Source organism: Maylandia zebra, linkage group LG14 (assembly GCF_041146795.1).
Source record: "Maylandia zebra isolate NMK-2024a linkage group LG14, Mzebra_GT3a, whole genome shotgun sequence".
Classification (NCBI taxonomy): Eukaryota; Metazoa; Chordata; class Actinopteri; order Cichliformes; family Cichlidae; genus Maylandia; species Maylandia zebra.
This window is the reverse complement of record NC_135180.1, coordinates 35704832-35720113: the sequence shown is the minus strand read 5'-3', so window position 1 is coordinate 35720113 and position 15282 is coordinate 35704832. Positions and strand designations below refer to the sequence as shown.

General features: G+C 43.3%; 1 protein-coding gene across 2 annotated transcripts; it reads left to right on the top strand.

The window, feature by feature from the left end:
- The first annotated feature begins 1533 nt into the window (after positions 1-1533).
- Positions 1534-13401, top strand: LOC101468551 (pannexin-1). 2 transcript variants are annotated; one of them, XM_004569643.5, is made up of 8 exons: positions 1534-1696; positions 5395-5594; positions 6697-6812; positions 8390-8577; positions 8763-9041; positions 9416-9638; positions 10647-10845; positions 11307-13401. In XM_004569643.5, exons 2-8 carry the CDS (start codon positions 5414-5416, stop codon positions 11384-11386), a joined length of 1266 nt encoding a protein of 421 aa, XP_004569700.1. In that variant the 5' UTR covers positions 1534-1696; positions 5395-5413; the 3' UTR covers positions 11387-13401. The 2 variants fall into 2 exon arrangements, with proteins under 2 accessions (XP_004569700.1, XP_012779687.1); XM_012924233.4 differs by lacking the exon at positions 1534-1696 and adding an exon at positions 2462-2621.
- The last annotated feature ends 1881 nt before the right edge of the window (positions 13402-15282 follow it).

The window sequence follows — 15282 nt, the reverse complement described above, 5'->3', positions numbered from 1 at the left end:
ACAGCAACTGTATATAAACCTGAACAAATGGACATATTAAATTAACAGATAATAAAACATGTGTTCCTTTATATCATATTTATTACAACCAGAACATTTTTATTACAACTCGTTAACTGCAGATCCTCTGCAGTTAACGAGTTCTTTGGAGCTCGGAGAAAACATACAAAGTAAATATGATTGTTTTAATTAAATGTGTGCACTCCTCCTAGAAAACTGAATATATTATATGAAAACCAGCAAATGCCTTTAGTTATATCAGTGTTCAAATAAAAAGTCATAATGGATTCTAAACTGTGTGCAGCAGTAAGTATAGTTTCCTAACATCACGTGCATATAAAGATGTGTGTATATGATTGTGTGTAACAGCAGCAGGAATAGGTTTGGTGCTGAAGTGTCTTCACTGTGCCGAGACTCTGCGCTGCCGTCCTGATGTCAGAGGAGAGGTGTTAGTCGCTGTTCTGAGAGTAGCATCGTCTCCCAGGTTTCCAGCGGTTTGTGAATGTCTCCTGTAAAGCTTTGTTTCTGGTTTATGCGCAGAGATGGTTGTGAGCATTCACACTTATGGAAAAAAGCTTAATTTTCCATCTGATATCAGCTACTTTAAAGCTTTTACTGAAGATATTTTTGTGCCCTAAATTTTTGTAGCTGAGGTGCTCTGATTTATGTACTCATACATTCTACGTGTAATTATTGATGACGGGGTGGGAAAAAATGAATAAACTCGGTGAGGGCTCATCAAACTTTGTACATTTGTGTCATGTACATCAGTCCTGCTGGGTGTCCGTGTCTTAATCAGCAGCAGCAGGCCTGCAATTTAAAATGTAGTCTTTCACACTTCTTACTGAAGCAAACTGAAGCTCATTCTGCTCTCTTTTTATTAAAAACAACTTGACCTCTGACCTGGACCTTTGTAACAGCACTGGTCTGTATGCCTGCTGAGCATGCAGGGACTGTCTACAAAGTCCAGCACTGAAATACATCACAGATGGCTGCCCCAGCCTACTTCTTGCTCAGTGCTTGCTCATAAGGGGTCATTTGATTGTAGCGTGTTCTCTGTATTATTGTAGGGTCTTTACCTTCATTATAAAGCACCTTGAGGCGACTGTTGAATGAATATCTTAAGAATCAACCAATAAACACAGTTTTAGTAATTTGCATGACTTCTGGAAACAGAAGTTTCACGATCCCTCGGAGAGTGTATAAAAGTTAGTGCTGCATCCTCTGGATGAGCACCTAACTCTGATGTGTGTAGCCTGCAATAAATTTAAGATCAGTGACTATTTATATATCAGATAAAATACTTCTACTACTATATATCAGATAAAATACTACTAAGAGAAAGAAAGAAAGAAAGAAAGAAAGAAAGAAAGAAAGAAAGAAAGATTTTTCAGCAGAGTTTGCTCGCCGATTGACTCCCGAGCTACAAGTTACAAAATCCCGCGCTGCACTTGAAGGCAGCAAGAGATCGGAAAATTCTGAGCCAATGTGAAGGCATCACGAAGATGAACGGAAGGAGTTTTGAGTCTTACAGGAAGAGGATTGATTTCGAAAGTTGTTTTGTTCTATCTGTTGAATGCCTGGCGGCCACACCGCCGAGCAGCTGCGCTGGAAAGCACCTGAAGTGATTCCCGCTGCACACAGCCTCCACCGCGGCCATGACGCTTTGATACACACCTGACGGAAGCAGCAGCAGGTAAGCGCGGGTTTATGATGTGTGCCAGCTTTGAGTAAATCACAGCTTCGTTAAAAGTCACTCTACCGTCTGTTTATGCCGCTTCATCGCTGTTAGCCACCCCAGCCGTCGGGGGTGTCAAACTTGCGACCCGCCGGCCAGAACCGGTCGTTTTCGGTCCACCGGCGGTTTTTAAAGTGTGAAAGTGAAAGTACAATTATTAATAAGTCCATATTTTTCATTATGGTGATGCATTACAGAGGAGGGAACGTGTCTGGAAGGTTGGAATTATTGTTAGATGGAGACAAACAGGTCAAAAATCATTAAGAGATTTAAAAAAACAACAGCAACCTTGTTTAGATACAAAAACTCTACATTTAAAGGTTTTCTGTCCTTCCTCTGTGACATTAAATTCTATCTATAGCTTTATAAGGTACACTTTTCCATTTGTTTATTAATAGAAATGTCAGCCAATCACATGGCAGCAGCTCAGTGCATTTAGACATGTAGGACCAGCTGATTTTCAAACAGCATCAGAATGGGGACTTAAAAGTGACTTAAGTGACTTTGAACGTGGCATGGTTGTTGCTACCAGACAGGTGGGTCAGAGTGTTTCAGAGAGTGGTCAGAAAATGAGAAAATATCCAGTGAGCGGCAGTTTTTGGAGTAAAGTGGTGTCGCTGATGGCAGAGGAGAATGGTTGGATTGCTTTGAGCTGATATGGAGGTAACAGTAACTCAAACAACAGACACGTGCTACAGCCAAGATAACACAGAAGCACATCTCTGAATCCACAGCTCGTCGGAGCGCGCGGCAGATGGGCTGCAGGGCCAGACCACAACCTCTCGGTATTTTTGGTGCATCGCTGTTGCTTCAGTTTCCTGTTCTCAGCTAAGACGACAGTTCACACGGGGCACCGACGTTAAACAACAGAAGGTTGGAAGGAGTGAGTGTCAGTTTCTGCTGTGGGTTTCAGATGGTCGGGTCAGAATTTGGCATAAAGAACAGTATGGATCCTGCCTTGTGTCAGCTGTTCAGGCTGCTGCTGGTGTGATGGTGTGGGGGATATTTTCTTGGCACCAACTGATCATCACCTAAACACTACAGCATACCTGAGTGTTGCTGCTGACCACACCCACCCCTTCATAACCACAGTGTTACCTTCTTTTTTCAAGCTCTTAAGACACGCGGCAGGAAACAAACTCCAACCCTGATTTGTATTTTTTTAAAAGTGCCATGGAGATTGACATGAGGTTTTGTAACACTGTCATTAGCATCAGGTATATTTAGCCTGATAAAACTTACTTCCCAAGTACAACAATTCATGACAAATTGAAGTACTCTTCTTGTATTTTCTAATTCTGCTTCTTTAAGCTTTAAAACCTTTGGAGGGACGTGTGTTGTTATGCAGTCGTCTTTCCCACTTCAGATCAGGTCGGGTCTCCTGAACTAAAACATGTTTGACGCTCCGGAGTTACGTAGTCAGCCCATCTTTGAGAATAATGAAGACTTTGCATTAAAAATGAAGAAAACAAACAAGTAAAGCAAACAAAGCAGGCCGATGATGTCGTGGGAAGATGATCACGAGGAGTTTTGAAATCCTTCTTTATTAAAATCAGGCTTCGCTTTACTCCACGAGTCTGAGGTTGCACAGCTGAGGAGCAGCGGCGCTGGTGGCTGAAGTGGCCTGTACCTCATGACTCATAGTGACTAATCTTAATCTTTGTTCATGGCATAACGCTGTGGATAATAACCGTGAGGCTCCAGGCTTTAACAGAAGGTGATTTTAAAGAGCTCTGTGCTGTTATGTTAATGACTACAGAGCAAAAGTTCTCAGCTTAACCAGACTTCCAAGAAATGCTCATGATGAATATTTAGATCAGGAGGGAAACTGTGGATGTAAGAAGGACTGGCACACACGGTGAAGACAAAGAGGCTGTGTTGCTTTACTTAACAGAGGTCTGTGTGTTTTCCTGCTATTTTTGACCCTTTGACAAGTGAAACTGTGTGCGAGCTTCAGTTTATTAAGAGGAAATTGTTGGAATATTTGTTCAGTAGAGCAAAATGAAACCAATATCCCTGTAGAGCAGTTTGCTTTGCAGACAGAACCCGTACCAAACACACTACAAGATCCAGAAAACGTCTGCTGTCACCGTGAATCATGGAGGAAAACATCGACATGACTGTCGGTGTCTCTGAGTGCCGGCTTTAAGAGCTGAGCATGAAAACACTGCTGAGGGTCTGAAGTGATGCTCACAGCTGAGCCTCGTTCCATAAACATGTTGAATTTATGCCGAAGGTCACTCGGAGTGGCACAGCCTGACTGTTCCAGCCTGTTTAATGCTTTTCTACAGTTGATAAAATAAAAAATAAAGGTGCCCAAAGATGGAAGTTTGAGTTCAGAGGGTCGGCCTCAATAAAACCCTGTCCAGCAGTTTCTCGCCCTGCACTGGATCCCCTCAGGGATCGATCGTCAGAGCTGTCGTGGACCAAGAGTTGTCTTAAAGTATGTTGACAGCTCGCTGATTATGAGTTTTCTGCAGGAAGTGGAGCAGGAACGTGGTCTGACCTTCACTAAGTGGTGTGAGCGGTTTTTCCTCCAAAGACCAAAGAAATGTCCAGTGAGGAGGCTCCTTCATCCTCCCCCTGCGCCCATTTCGGTTCATGTGAACCAGCAGCTCTAAATAATCGAGACAAGAAGTCAAAGTTTGATTTAAATACAGACACTTTAGATAAAACGGTAGATCGGCTGTGGTTTGCCTTTCATTTTTAGCAGATATTCTCAGTACTGCAGATGGAGCGTGTCCTTTCTGTCTGTGATGATTTTCTTTTCCCGTAGATTATCCCAACTTTAATCTCTGTGACTCTGAGTAATAATAGAGTTTACACAAATTATCTGAATCTGCCACATGACTGGCTAATTTGCACGAATGCACATGGAGCCGTGATCCTAATAAAGTGCTCACGGAGTGAACACTGACAAACAGGAGAAAGTGGAGTTAAATAAAGCTGCTGTTGGCGAACAAAATGAGCAAAACCTCATTATGGAATCTGGAATGTCTAATTAAAGACTAATACAGGTTATTATGTTAGTGCATTATTTAATTATGGCTGCGTTAAAGCGATATTAGGCAGCGAGCTGGGAAATTAAGTAGCTGCTGTAACAGGACACGTTCACCTCGTGTGCTGCTTTGCATCGCTCACATTAAATTTGCCTGGCAAAAAGGCGACGGGAACTCGGGGAACATGTCAGAGCCGTGCAAACTCAATTTAATATAATATATAAAGGCCGTTTTCACAGTTACAGGCCCTCGAGGTGCACGGGTGTGGGTCGAAATTTGACAGTTTTTAATTCGTAGTTTCGAAGCATGTTTCACACCCTCGTAACTTCAGAAGTACAACAGATAGCCAGATGAAAACAAGCCCACACTCAGCGTCTCAGTGTAAAGCCAAAAATATTTTGTTTCGAGCAAATTTTTCTGTAACCAACTTTGATCATTAATATCACAGGATATGTCAAAGTTTCTGAATATCTGCTATTTCTAAAGACATCAGTACCCAAAAATACTGCAAAACATTTGTGAAAATGCATCAGATTTAAGCCAAACGTTTTCATAGTATGAAGGTAAAACAACCAAAGTCATGGCACAGAGTGAGCTGATTCCGCATTACCTCTGTGAGACGTGCTAACGGAGATGCTTGTTGATTTGTGTCTACAGGTAAGAGCAGAGCATAGACATGGCCATTGCACACGTGGCTACGGAGTACGTGTTCAGCGACTTTCTGCTGAAGGACCCGAACCAGGCTCGATACCGCAACGTTCGAACGGAGCTCGCCGTGGACAAGATCGTGACCTGCGTGGCCGTGGGCCTTCCCCTCCTCCTCATCTCTCTGGCCTTCGCTCAGGAGGTCTCAGTCGGTGAGTGAAGCCGGGGGAACGAGCAAAGTTGGCTCCATGACGCAGGTGACTGTGTGATAGTTAAATGTTAGGTGGTAATCTCATGAAGAAGAGTTCATCAGAAGTCACAGAATCCAGCCTGAATAGCCTTTAAGAGACTCCAGCTGCACATCTGTACGCGCCACTGTCATATTTCTAATCATAGAAACGTTTTTGTCAGTTTTCTTCTCCTAAAGCTTTTCATTTATTCATTTTCTGTAGTTTTCCGCTTCTAATCACTGCCCCGTGATGTTTTTCAGTGCGTGTCGGCTAACAGACGGTTCTACCCTTTTCATAAATATCTTCTCCTTAAAACACTTCCATTTCCTCTGACGCTGCTTCTGCTTACATGTGGCCGTTTTTCTGTCCTCGCTTCTTGGGTTTACCTGCAGTTTTTCTTCCATGCTGCTCTTAAATTGTGTCCGTACTTTGGTGGCAGATGCAGAAATTATGTTCATAGATAAAGGAAACGGCACAGGTGTGATAAACACATACACATTGGTTTATAAAAAGATTTCCTGTATAAAATATGAGGTCAGTTGGGCTTTTTAGCCTCTCGGGTAGCTTAGTTCCTCGGATCTTGTCTGTGTGGGTCTAAAGTGGTCTAAAGATCTGAACTTGGAACCAGTCCACATGTCTAGGTGTCCATCGGGAAGATGCTAAACTCCAGGTGTGTTTGAATTTGTCTTACAGCAGCATGAAAACACAAGTTTCAGACAAACAACAAATGAATGTTTAAAAGAGATGAAAGAACCTACAGAAGGCCTTTTATTCATCGCCTGGCATTTCTGACAGAACATCTCCTGAACCAACCAGCTGGCGTCTCTAACGCCGTGTGACTGATGTTTTCTTCAATTTTATTCACAGTCATGTTTAAAAAGCCTTACAGTCTTAACTCGAACCTGTACGAGTCCTGTCTGGGTCACTTCATTCTGTGAGAAATCTTTCTAAGAAATCCACTCAACCACAGACAGATCTGGTCTTGCAAGAATCCTGATCTGTTTCCAGGAAGTAGACTGTGGACTTAAGGTTATGCCGTGTCACTGCTGCTGGGGCTTATTTCATGTCTCCATGTTTCTCTCAGGTACTCAGATCAGCTGCTTTGCTCCGACTAACTTCTCATGGAGGCAGGCAGCTTATGTGGACTCCTTCTGCTGGGCGGCCGTGCACACGCAGACTCTACCTCTGTGGCTGCACAAGGTACACACACAGTGCTACAGTTACTGAAAAGGTGTAAGCCATCTTAATCTCACTGTGTTTGATTCAGAGTGAAAGGAAAGCTTTCTGACGTTCACAGGCAGCCTCGGGTTTGAGATTTCAGGGTGTGGTTCGGATATTTTTAGTAGGGTGCATTCTGAGGACTGTAATGGGCGTGCATGTTTCCTTACATACCTACAACGATCTTTCTATAATGACACCGGATAAACCTGCACAAGAAACTGACGATCAAACAGCTGATCGTGCACAAAAGCACAGTTAACCCTCAGAGCTTTGCTTTCTGCCTTTCAGCTCATTCTGTCGGGTTTGAAACGTGAGTCTGCTCTACCAGTCCTCTTCATGGTTCAGGTTTTTGTCGTTAATGAGAAAGGGCATACCCATATCTTTCTTTTGTTATGATTCACCACTTTTTTGGGGGGGGTTTGTGGTTCTTATGTCACTCAGTCTGTAGTTGGTTTCATTTCTAAGTAAAATCCACTGGAGTCTGGAGCCTAATCACAGAGAGAAGCTTAGATTCAAATCAAACTATCGGTTCGCCTTCACACTTTCACTCTTGGCTCATTCCCTCTCTAAATCTGCTGATTTCTTTTTGTTTTTCATTTAAAAATGTTTGTTTGTTTGTTAAAATAAAGAGTTGATATTAAGTGAGTGTGATCGCCATGGGAAACTTTGTTTCCACCCTTTTTAATTCACTTTATTTTTGGAGACTACGTGGAGGCATCCACATAAAACTGTCACTTCTTAAAAAGGCCACATTTTACACCCAGTCCAAGTGATCTGTCTGTGATCTGTCTGTCATAGTTTCAATAGCAAAATGGAACCGTATTAATATCTGTCACCTAAAGAACAGAAACAAGCTGACACTCAATATAAGAGCATCAATAAACAAAAAGGCGAGTTTTGAGAAGTCTCTTAAATGTTTCATAAAAAGGTCGATGTGAAGCTCAGAGCCTTCAGCCCACAGTGAAGGCTCTGAGCCCAGAGGCGAGGGATAGAAAGCAGACGCGTGGTTGGGTGCAGCAGGTCAGAGGGGTGCTGAGGGGTCAGTGGAGATTTATGAGGGTGGGGGTGATATGTGCCCAGAGCTAAGAGCCTGTTAGAAGGTGAAGGTTTGGACAGAGTGGAGATCTTTCAGGGCTTTGCTGGAAATCCCACTGCAGTAATCGGGCCGGCTGGCTGAGGGTCTCTGCTACAGAGCCAGAGAGAAGATTAAACATTTAGTGAATAAACATTTCAGTTTATTCACATCTGTTTAATTTCTTAAAGCACTTGTAAACTTTATGGTTTATGATGTGAGATACTACTCCACAGTAAGACCAGAGAACTGAACACACACTCTCTCATTTCTCTATGAAAGTGAAACTGTTATCTCTGTCTGTTTCATCAGGCATTAGTTTATCAACGCAAACACCAGCATAACAGCAGCCTCGGTGTCAGTGTGTCAGCTGTCCACACCTTTCTTTTATCAGCAGTCGTATTTGTGGAAACGTCACCGCTAATGTGATTGTTTATGTCTTATTTAAAGCTCTGCTGCCTCCTCTCCTGTGTCCTCTCTCCAGTTCTTTCCTTACATCCTGCTGCTGGTGGCCGTGCTCATGTACGCCCCGGCGTTGTTCTGGAGATTTTGCGCTGCGCCGCTCCTGCAGTCTGACCTCGCCTTTATCATGGAGGAGCTGGACCGCTGTTATAACCGCGCCGTCACTCTGGCCAAACGGATGGCGACAGCGGAGCAGCCGTCCGCTGACAGGTACAGCACTTTACAGCCAACAGGGTGGGAAGGATGCACTTCATTGTTTGGGAGCATGGCAAAAAGCTTCCAATCAGTGGAATAACTGTTGCATCCACTGGTCTGACTGTGTGTTTACCAGCAAATCCATAAAGAACCAGCACGACCTCACTTTAATCTGCTCTTTCTACCCTTTCTTCCCACAGCGATCCCACCGAGGGCTGCTTCAATTACCCAATGGTGGAGAAGTTCTTGATGACCAAGCGCTGCTCGCGGAAGCTGATCATTTACTACTTCCTGTGCCGCGTTCTGACTCTGCTCACCCTGCTCTGCGCCTGCGTCTGCCTGGGCTACTACCTCCGCCTGGCCTCCACTACAGACGACTTCGGCTGCAAGCTGCGTGTCGGCTTGCTCGAGTCAGACACCGGCGTCCCCGACAGGGTGCAGTGTAAGCTCATCGCCGTGGGAGTCTTCTCCTTGCTGAGGTATTTTCCTGAGCTTTGCATTGAAGAGTTTATGCATCAAAAATCAGAATAAGCTTTGATTTGTGCTTTACAAACAAGTTTACCTGTGGTGCAATGATTAGATCTGAACTCTTGCTTTCAAGAATAGTAAAAACTGAAATTCATTAAACTGGGAATGGCAGACTGCAGGTACCAGGCAGGGGGTTAAAAAAAGTGGCATAAATTGCAGTTCCTCTAACGCCCACTAGAGGCTGGCTCCAAAAGAGGAGTCAGTCTCCAAAAGACACATTTTTGACACATTTCATTGGATAAAAAGAGTTTTTTGTTGCCATTATGCCAGTAGGTTGGTCTTTTGGGATACTTAAGGCCTCCATCTCTCTGATTACTCTTCTCAGCTTCGTAAACTTGATCGTCTTCGCCACGTTGATTCCAGTTGTGATCTACGCCAGTCTGCGTCCCCTCTACTGCTATGACCACGCCCACTTCCTTGAAACCTACCAATCACTGCCCACTGTGAGCGTCCTGCCCAAACCCGGTGGCCAATGTGACGATCTCTCGCTCTACCTGCTCCTACTGGAGGAGAACATCAGTGAACTGAAATCCTACAAATATATGAAGGTGTGTATTTTAAAGCATCAGACATGACAAACGGCCGAACTTTGTCAGCATTGGAAACATTTTGGTCTGTGTTTATGTGAAGTTGTTTGACCATAAAATCAAATCATTCGTACATGAGAAACCAGATCCTTCTGTTGTGTTTGGAATAGTTACGTTGACCCGATTTCCCTCTTTATGTCCCATTCTCCCATTTCATGTGTTGTGATAAAATCCCACATTCTGATTGGCTTAAATAGATGTTGCACAAGAAACTCGGGGCTAAAAAAAAAGGCATCGTGGCTCTCTGACTATGTGAGCATATGAATGAGAGCATGAAACCAAACATCATCCTTTTATGCCTGTTAGAAGAAAACAAAGTGCATATGACTCCTTCACATGTTAAATGCCAAACCTCTCCCAGTTTACCCTTCATTGTCAGAAACTGTCCCACATAAGCATGCTCTTTGTCCTACATGTGGTTTGGTAACTCTAATACTGGGAAAAAATATCTCAGAAAGTTGTTTCAGTTCATCTGGATGGAACATTTTCATTGTGAGAAGCGTTTTGATCACTAAGTCTCAGCAGACCTTATAAACAGTATTATAAGAGTGTGACTTTTATCATCCACAGTGCCGTGATCCATTCCCTGTGAATAGCCCACATGACCACTGACCATTTATGATGACGCTCTCGTGGTTCATTGTTATGTAATCGCACTGGTTTCTATGGTTACGCAACGTTAGCGTTTATAAGGTTGTGGAAACGTGCGGCCAGTTGAGGCGCGGATGAGTGAGGACACATTTCTCCCACTGAAAGCGTTGTGCAGGTCCAGAGAATCAACTTTGTGGTTATTGGACATGCATGAACACATAAAAAGTACTGCAAACTGAATTGGAGGCACATTTTTAGCTTTCTTCATATATGCACTTGTGTTTTGTTGTGGTGTTCCTGCAGCCCTGCCGGGTTTAAATAAAGCATGTTTTAGTATCCTACATGGTGCGTTTCTTCCCTGACGATTTCTGGCCGTAGGTGTTGGAGATGTTGAGGAGACGAGGCGAGCACGCCGGAGAAAGCTTCGACCCCATGGGCCTGCTGCAGAATCTCTGCCTGGTGAAGATGGACAACGTAGACGGGTTGAAACCCACCAGTGCTTCAGCGATGCCTGATAACGACGAGGGTCCAAACTCGTCCAAAGAAAACTGCAGCAAGACGGAAACGGAGATGAAAGGTGAGAAAAGAAACGGCTTTGAAATCTCACTGGAAGGAGTCGGTGCTCTCGTAAGGATGTGGATGATAAAGTATAATCTGACATCACAGTGGTGTTTATTTACCGGAGGGACAGAGAAGCGACAGACTGCAGGTTTCTGAGGAGATGATGGTTCAACCAGCAGAACCAGTTCCCTGCGATTCCAGAATATGAATAACAGCTGCAGTTTCAAGGCTTCAGCCTCAGGTTTAATATTAAAGTTGTTACAAATAGAAGAATAAGTTCCCACTCGAGCTCTTTGGAATCTGGCAGAGAAATCTGATATTCTTCAATGACCCAGTCAGTACTTGATCTTTTATTAAATACTAAATTGTAAGTTGTGAACAGTTGACGCAGCACTGTGAACTCTGTTTTTACAAACCTCTACAGACAGGTTTTCAGGTCCATTTCAGTAACAGACGGGCTTATTTGTGTGTTTTTAGAGCTCAGACCTCTGCTGCAAGAGAACAGCGATGCAGCAGGAAGCGGCGACGGAGGCGTTCTCCGACAGAGACCGATGTGATGATTCAGCGTGGGATTAACAAACTCAGACTTTAAATCGTTTTCTTCAGAGGAGAGAGGATGGAGAGTGTGTTTTTTGTCTGTCCGGTAGATCGTGGAAAAATGGCAGGACGCTGGAGGATGATTGGCTAAAACTCCCGATGGTACTGATTTCGACTTCCTCTGAATTTTTTTTTTAAGGACAATTTCAAACACTACAATCATGAAAGCTTAACTTGGATTTTTACATTTTCTGACACACAATCACTGAATATGGAGCTCCTGAAAGGTCGCACTGGGAACATCTTTCCTCCTGACGATGCTTTTATGTTCCCGCTGACGTGTTTTGGTCCAGCCTTCGTGTATTATGTAATGTATGCATTGCTCATTTACACAGCCACTTCCCGAATGCAGAACTTTATAAAAACATCTGTTTATAAAAACACTGTGACCCGGTTCCACCTCTGCTGCCTCGGTCGCCCTTATCTGCTCCCTGTGAGAATCTAGCTTCCTGCAGGGTCGTTCGTTAGGATTTTTATGCATAAACAAAGCAGGGAATCAGAGCAATGCAAGGTTGTTTTCTTTCTGTTGTACATTCACGGTTCTCGCTCTATCTGCTGAAAAATCTCCCAGGACTTCATCAATAAGCCAAAAAATAAGCCTGAACAACCTCAATGACAGATTCAGACTTAAAAAAATATATGTGTGTGTGTGTTCTCTTTTTTTGGCCTTTGCTGTGTCTCAGGGTGTTTAACAGACTTAATGCATGGAACATCTTCATGGACATAGTGTCAGAGTCTGATAAACCTGCGCTTTGGGCCACAAAAACACTTCTAGTTGTCTGTGTGAAAACAGCCTTCAGTGACCTCGGTAAACACTCTCCCGATGGCCTTGTGAGCTCAGCTGCAAGGTTCAGGCTATATTTAATAAAACGTGAAATTCTTTTTGTAAATTATGATCGTTTATCCTGTTGACTTGTCAGTCTCAAGTCGTGACACAGTCAGTTCTGGTCCTAACTGATCACGTCGTGTTTCAAAAACAGTCATTTCAGGAGCTCCGTATGGTTCCATGATTATCAGACAAAAGTTTACCTTCCAGTCAGGGTCTCGTTCACGAGTGAGAGAAGAAGGGAGCGTCTGTGGAGACCTGAGCGTGGAATCTTTTCCACCCTCATCGTGACCGAAGTGATGAGCTTTCTCTTCCTTTAGAGACCAGACGAGGCGCTCAGAGGAGAGCCGCTCCTCCTCCTGCCACTAAAACTGCTTTTAAAGTCAATATTGTCAGACTGATTGTTCCTGCGAGCTGCCTTAGTGGGAGAACGAGTTTTTCATGCGATTGTCAATCACATTTCAAGTCAACGTTAGCGCTTTAAAGGAAAATGAAAATGAAACTGGAATCATTAAAAGGTAGCTAACTCATGAACATGCAGTCCCAGTATTTGTTCAGGGTTTGGCTCCCCAGACTGATTTCCTGCTTAAGAACTGAACGTTTTTCTCATGTGTGGATGTGATTAAACTGTCCTTTGCATGTCAAGCTACAAGAAAAAGAGGTACAACTGCATGAAGCTTGGTTTTGTGTACATATTTTTTAGGTTACGAGGTTTTCTTTGTTTAACATAGACGTAAATAATCCAAAGTCAGGTTTTAGGTTTTATCGCTGTGAGAGAACTCGTGTAAATCTCTCAGATGTTCAAAAGTCTTGATCTGGAAATCAACTCGTCGTGTCTGCTGGGGGATCTCAGGGATAAAATCCTCTCACTGGACTCTGTGTGATCGTCGGTTTTTGTGTTTTTAAAGTGCCTGTGGAACTTTTTTGCATGCATTGATGAAACTTGTTCTCTTCACTCCACACCAGTGACTGTTTTCTGAACTTGTTTGTGTTTTGAATGTCATGGCTGAGTATTATTGGGATTCAGATTTGTGCAATGTGTAAAGAGAGACTTGATGTTGTTAACGTTTCCTGTGTTTCTGGATTTGAAGTGAAAGTTTGTTCATTCGTAAACACGACTGCAGTGGTTAAAACTGACCTCACCATAAACTGTGTGTGTGTTGTGTGGGTGGGTCGGGGGCTTGAGCAGATCTATACAATGCTCAAACACATGGTGCTATTTACATCCTTAAACTCGTGCTGTTTGGTGGCCCAATCTGACCTCAGGGGCCAGACCAGTTGTTTTTTTTTTCTTCTTCTTCTTCTTCTTCAATCTGAGCTGCAGGCAAGATTGTTAAAAAGCTGCGCAGAAAAAGGGAATATTTACTGAGAGAAAGCACGCATAAACAAATAATTTGTAATTATACAAAGACTCCTGACAAAAAAGAAAACTGAGGGGAAAGAAGACAAAAAGGAGCTCAGAGCAGGAGAAAAGACAAAGTACAGGGGAGAGCATCATAGAAGCCGTCAGCATCTTAGACCTGTTGCAGCATAACTATGGGAGGTTTCAGGGTCACCTGATCCGAACTGGGAAGTGGTTCCACAGAAAGCTGAAGGTTCTGCCTCCTGAAACCATGAGTAAGGCCTGCAATCTGAGAGCAAAGTGCTCCGTTGGTTAATATAATACTACAAAGTCTTTAACATATGTCTGTCATGGCTGTGTGCAGGGAGAGAGGATCCAAAATGCAGGACTCACAAACGCAGAGACAAAAAGTTGAACTTAAACAGCTTTATTTCTGTGCACAAACTGAACTGGGAATACAAAAAAACTAGCAAACAGAACAAACGGGGGTGGTATGAAGGTACGATGCAGACACTAAATACAAGAGGTTTACAGAGCTAAGCGGAAACAGCTGGGAGACACGGCTGACGCTGATTACACTGACGAGACAGGGAGAGCACAGACCTACAAAGTAAAACAGGAAGTAAACAGACGAGACACAGAACTTAACAGCCGCAGACTAATTAGCAGATGTAACATCGTGGACAGACAGAGGGAACACAGAAAAGTGGGACCAGGGGAGGCACAGAACAGAAACCTACCAAATGGCAAATCTTAATGGAATAAACAATCAGAATAAACAAGAACATAATAAAGAAACACAAAACACTGAATCACCAGACTCAGGACCACCACAATGTCAGGCTGATTTTTCAGATTATTTCATAGGACTGCAGCGTGAGGACCTCTGACTGTGGGACAGGATCTGTGGGAATTCCAGTAATCCAACATGTCTATTAAATCACCGTGAGACACCCAACCTTCATGTTTCAACAACATGAGATAAACATGATTCCCATGAATGTGCGTCGTGCTTTTGATATGAGCACCTCTGCTCCATTAACCTCCAGCTTACTCACCAGAACAGATTCAAACTTTTACTAAAAATGGATGTCCAGTGATATATTGATGAATTATGATGCTGGCGAGTGCACTGTTTTACTGTGGTTGGACCTGCCTTTGATACTGTCGACCATCATATTCTGTTAGATAGACTAAAACACTGGGTGGGTATATCAGGAACTGCTTTGGAGTGGTTTAAATCCTATCTGTGTGACGATCCTTCTCTGTGGCTACCTCCAAGTTCAGGTCCTCTCTCGCTTCTCTTGCCTATGGTGTGCCACAAGGTTCTGTCTTGGGACCCTTACTATTTTTTTGTTGTATTTACTCCCTCTTTAGGAGATTCTCAGCACTTTTAAGGACATTTCGTATCATTGTTATGCAGATGATATTCAGCTATATATCTCCTTTAGGCCACATGATGTTTCTAAACTTCAAAACTTGCAGAGATGCTTAGATTATATCAAAGGTTGGATGGCTGATAATTATCTTCGACTTAATGCTGAGAAAACAGAAGTCCTTGTCTTTGCTCCTGATAAATTTGTACCTTTGGTAGTAAAAGATTTAGGCCCCCTCGCTTCTTTTGTTAAATCTTCTATTAGGAATCTTGGTGTTACATTTGACTCAGCTCTGTCCTTGGATATTCATGT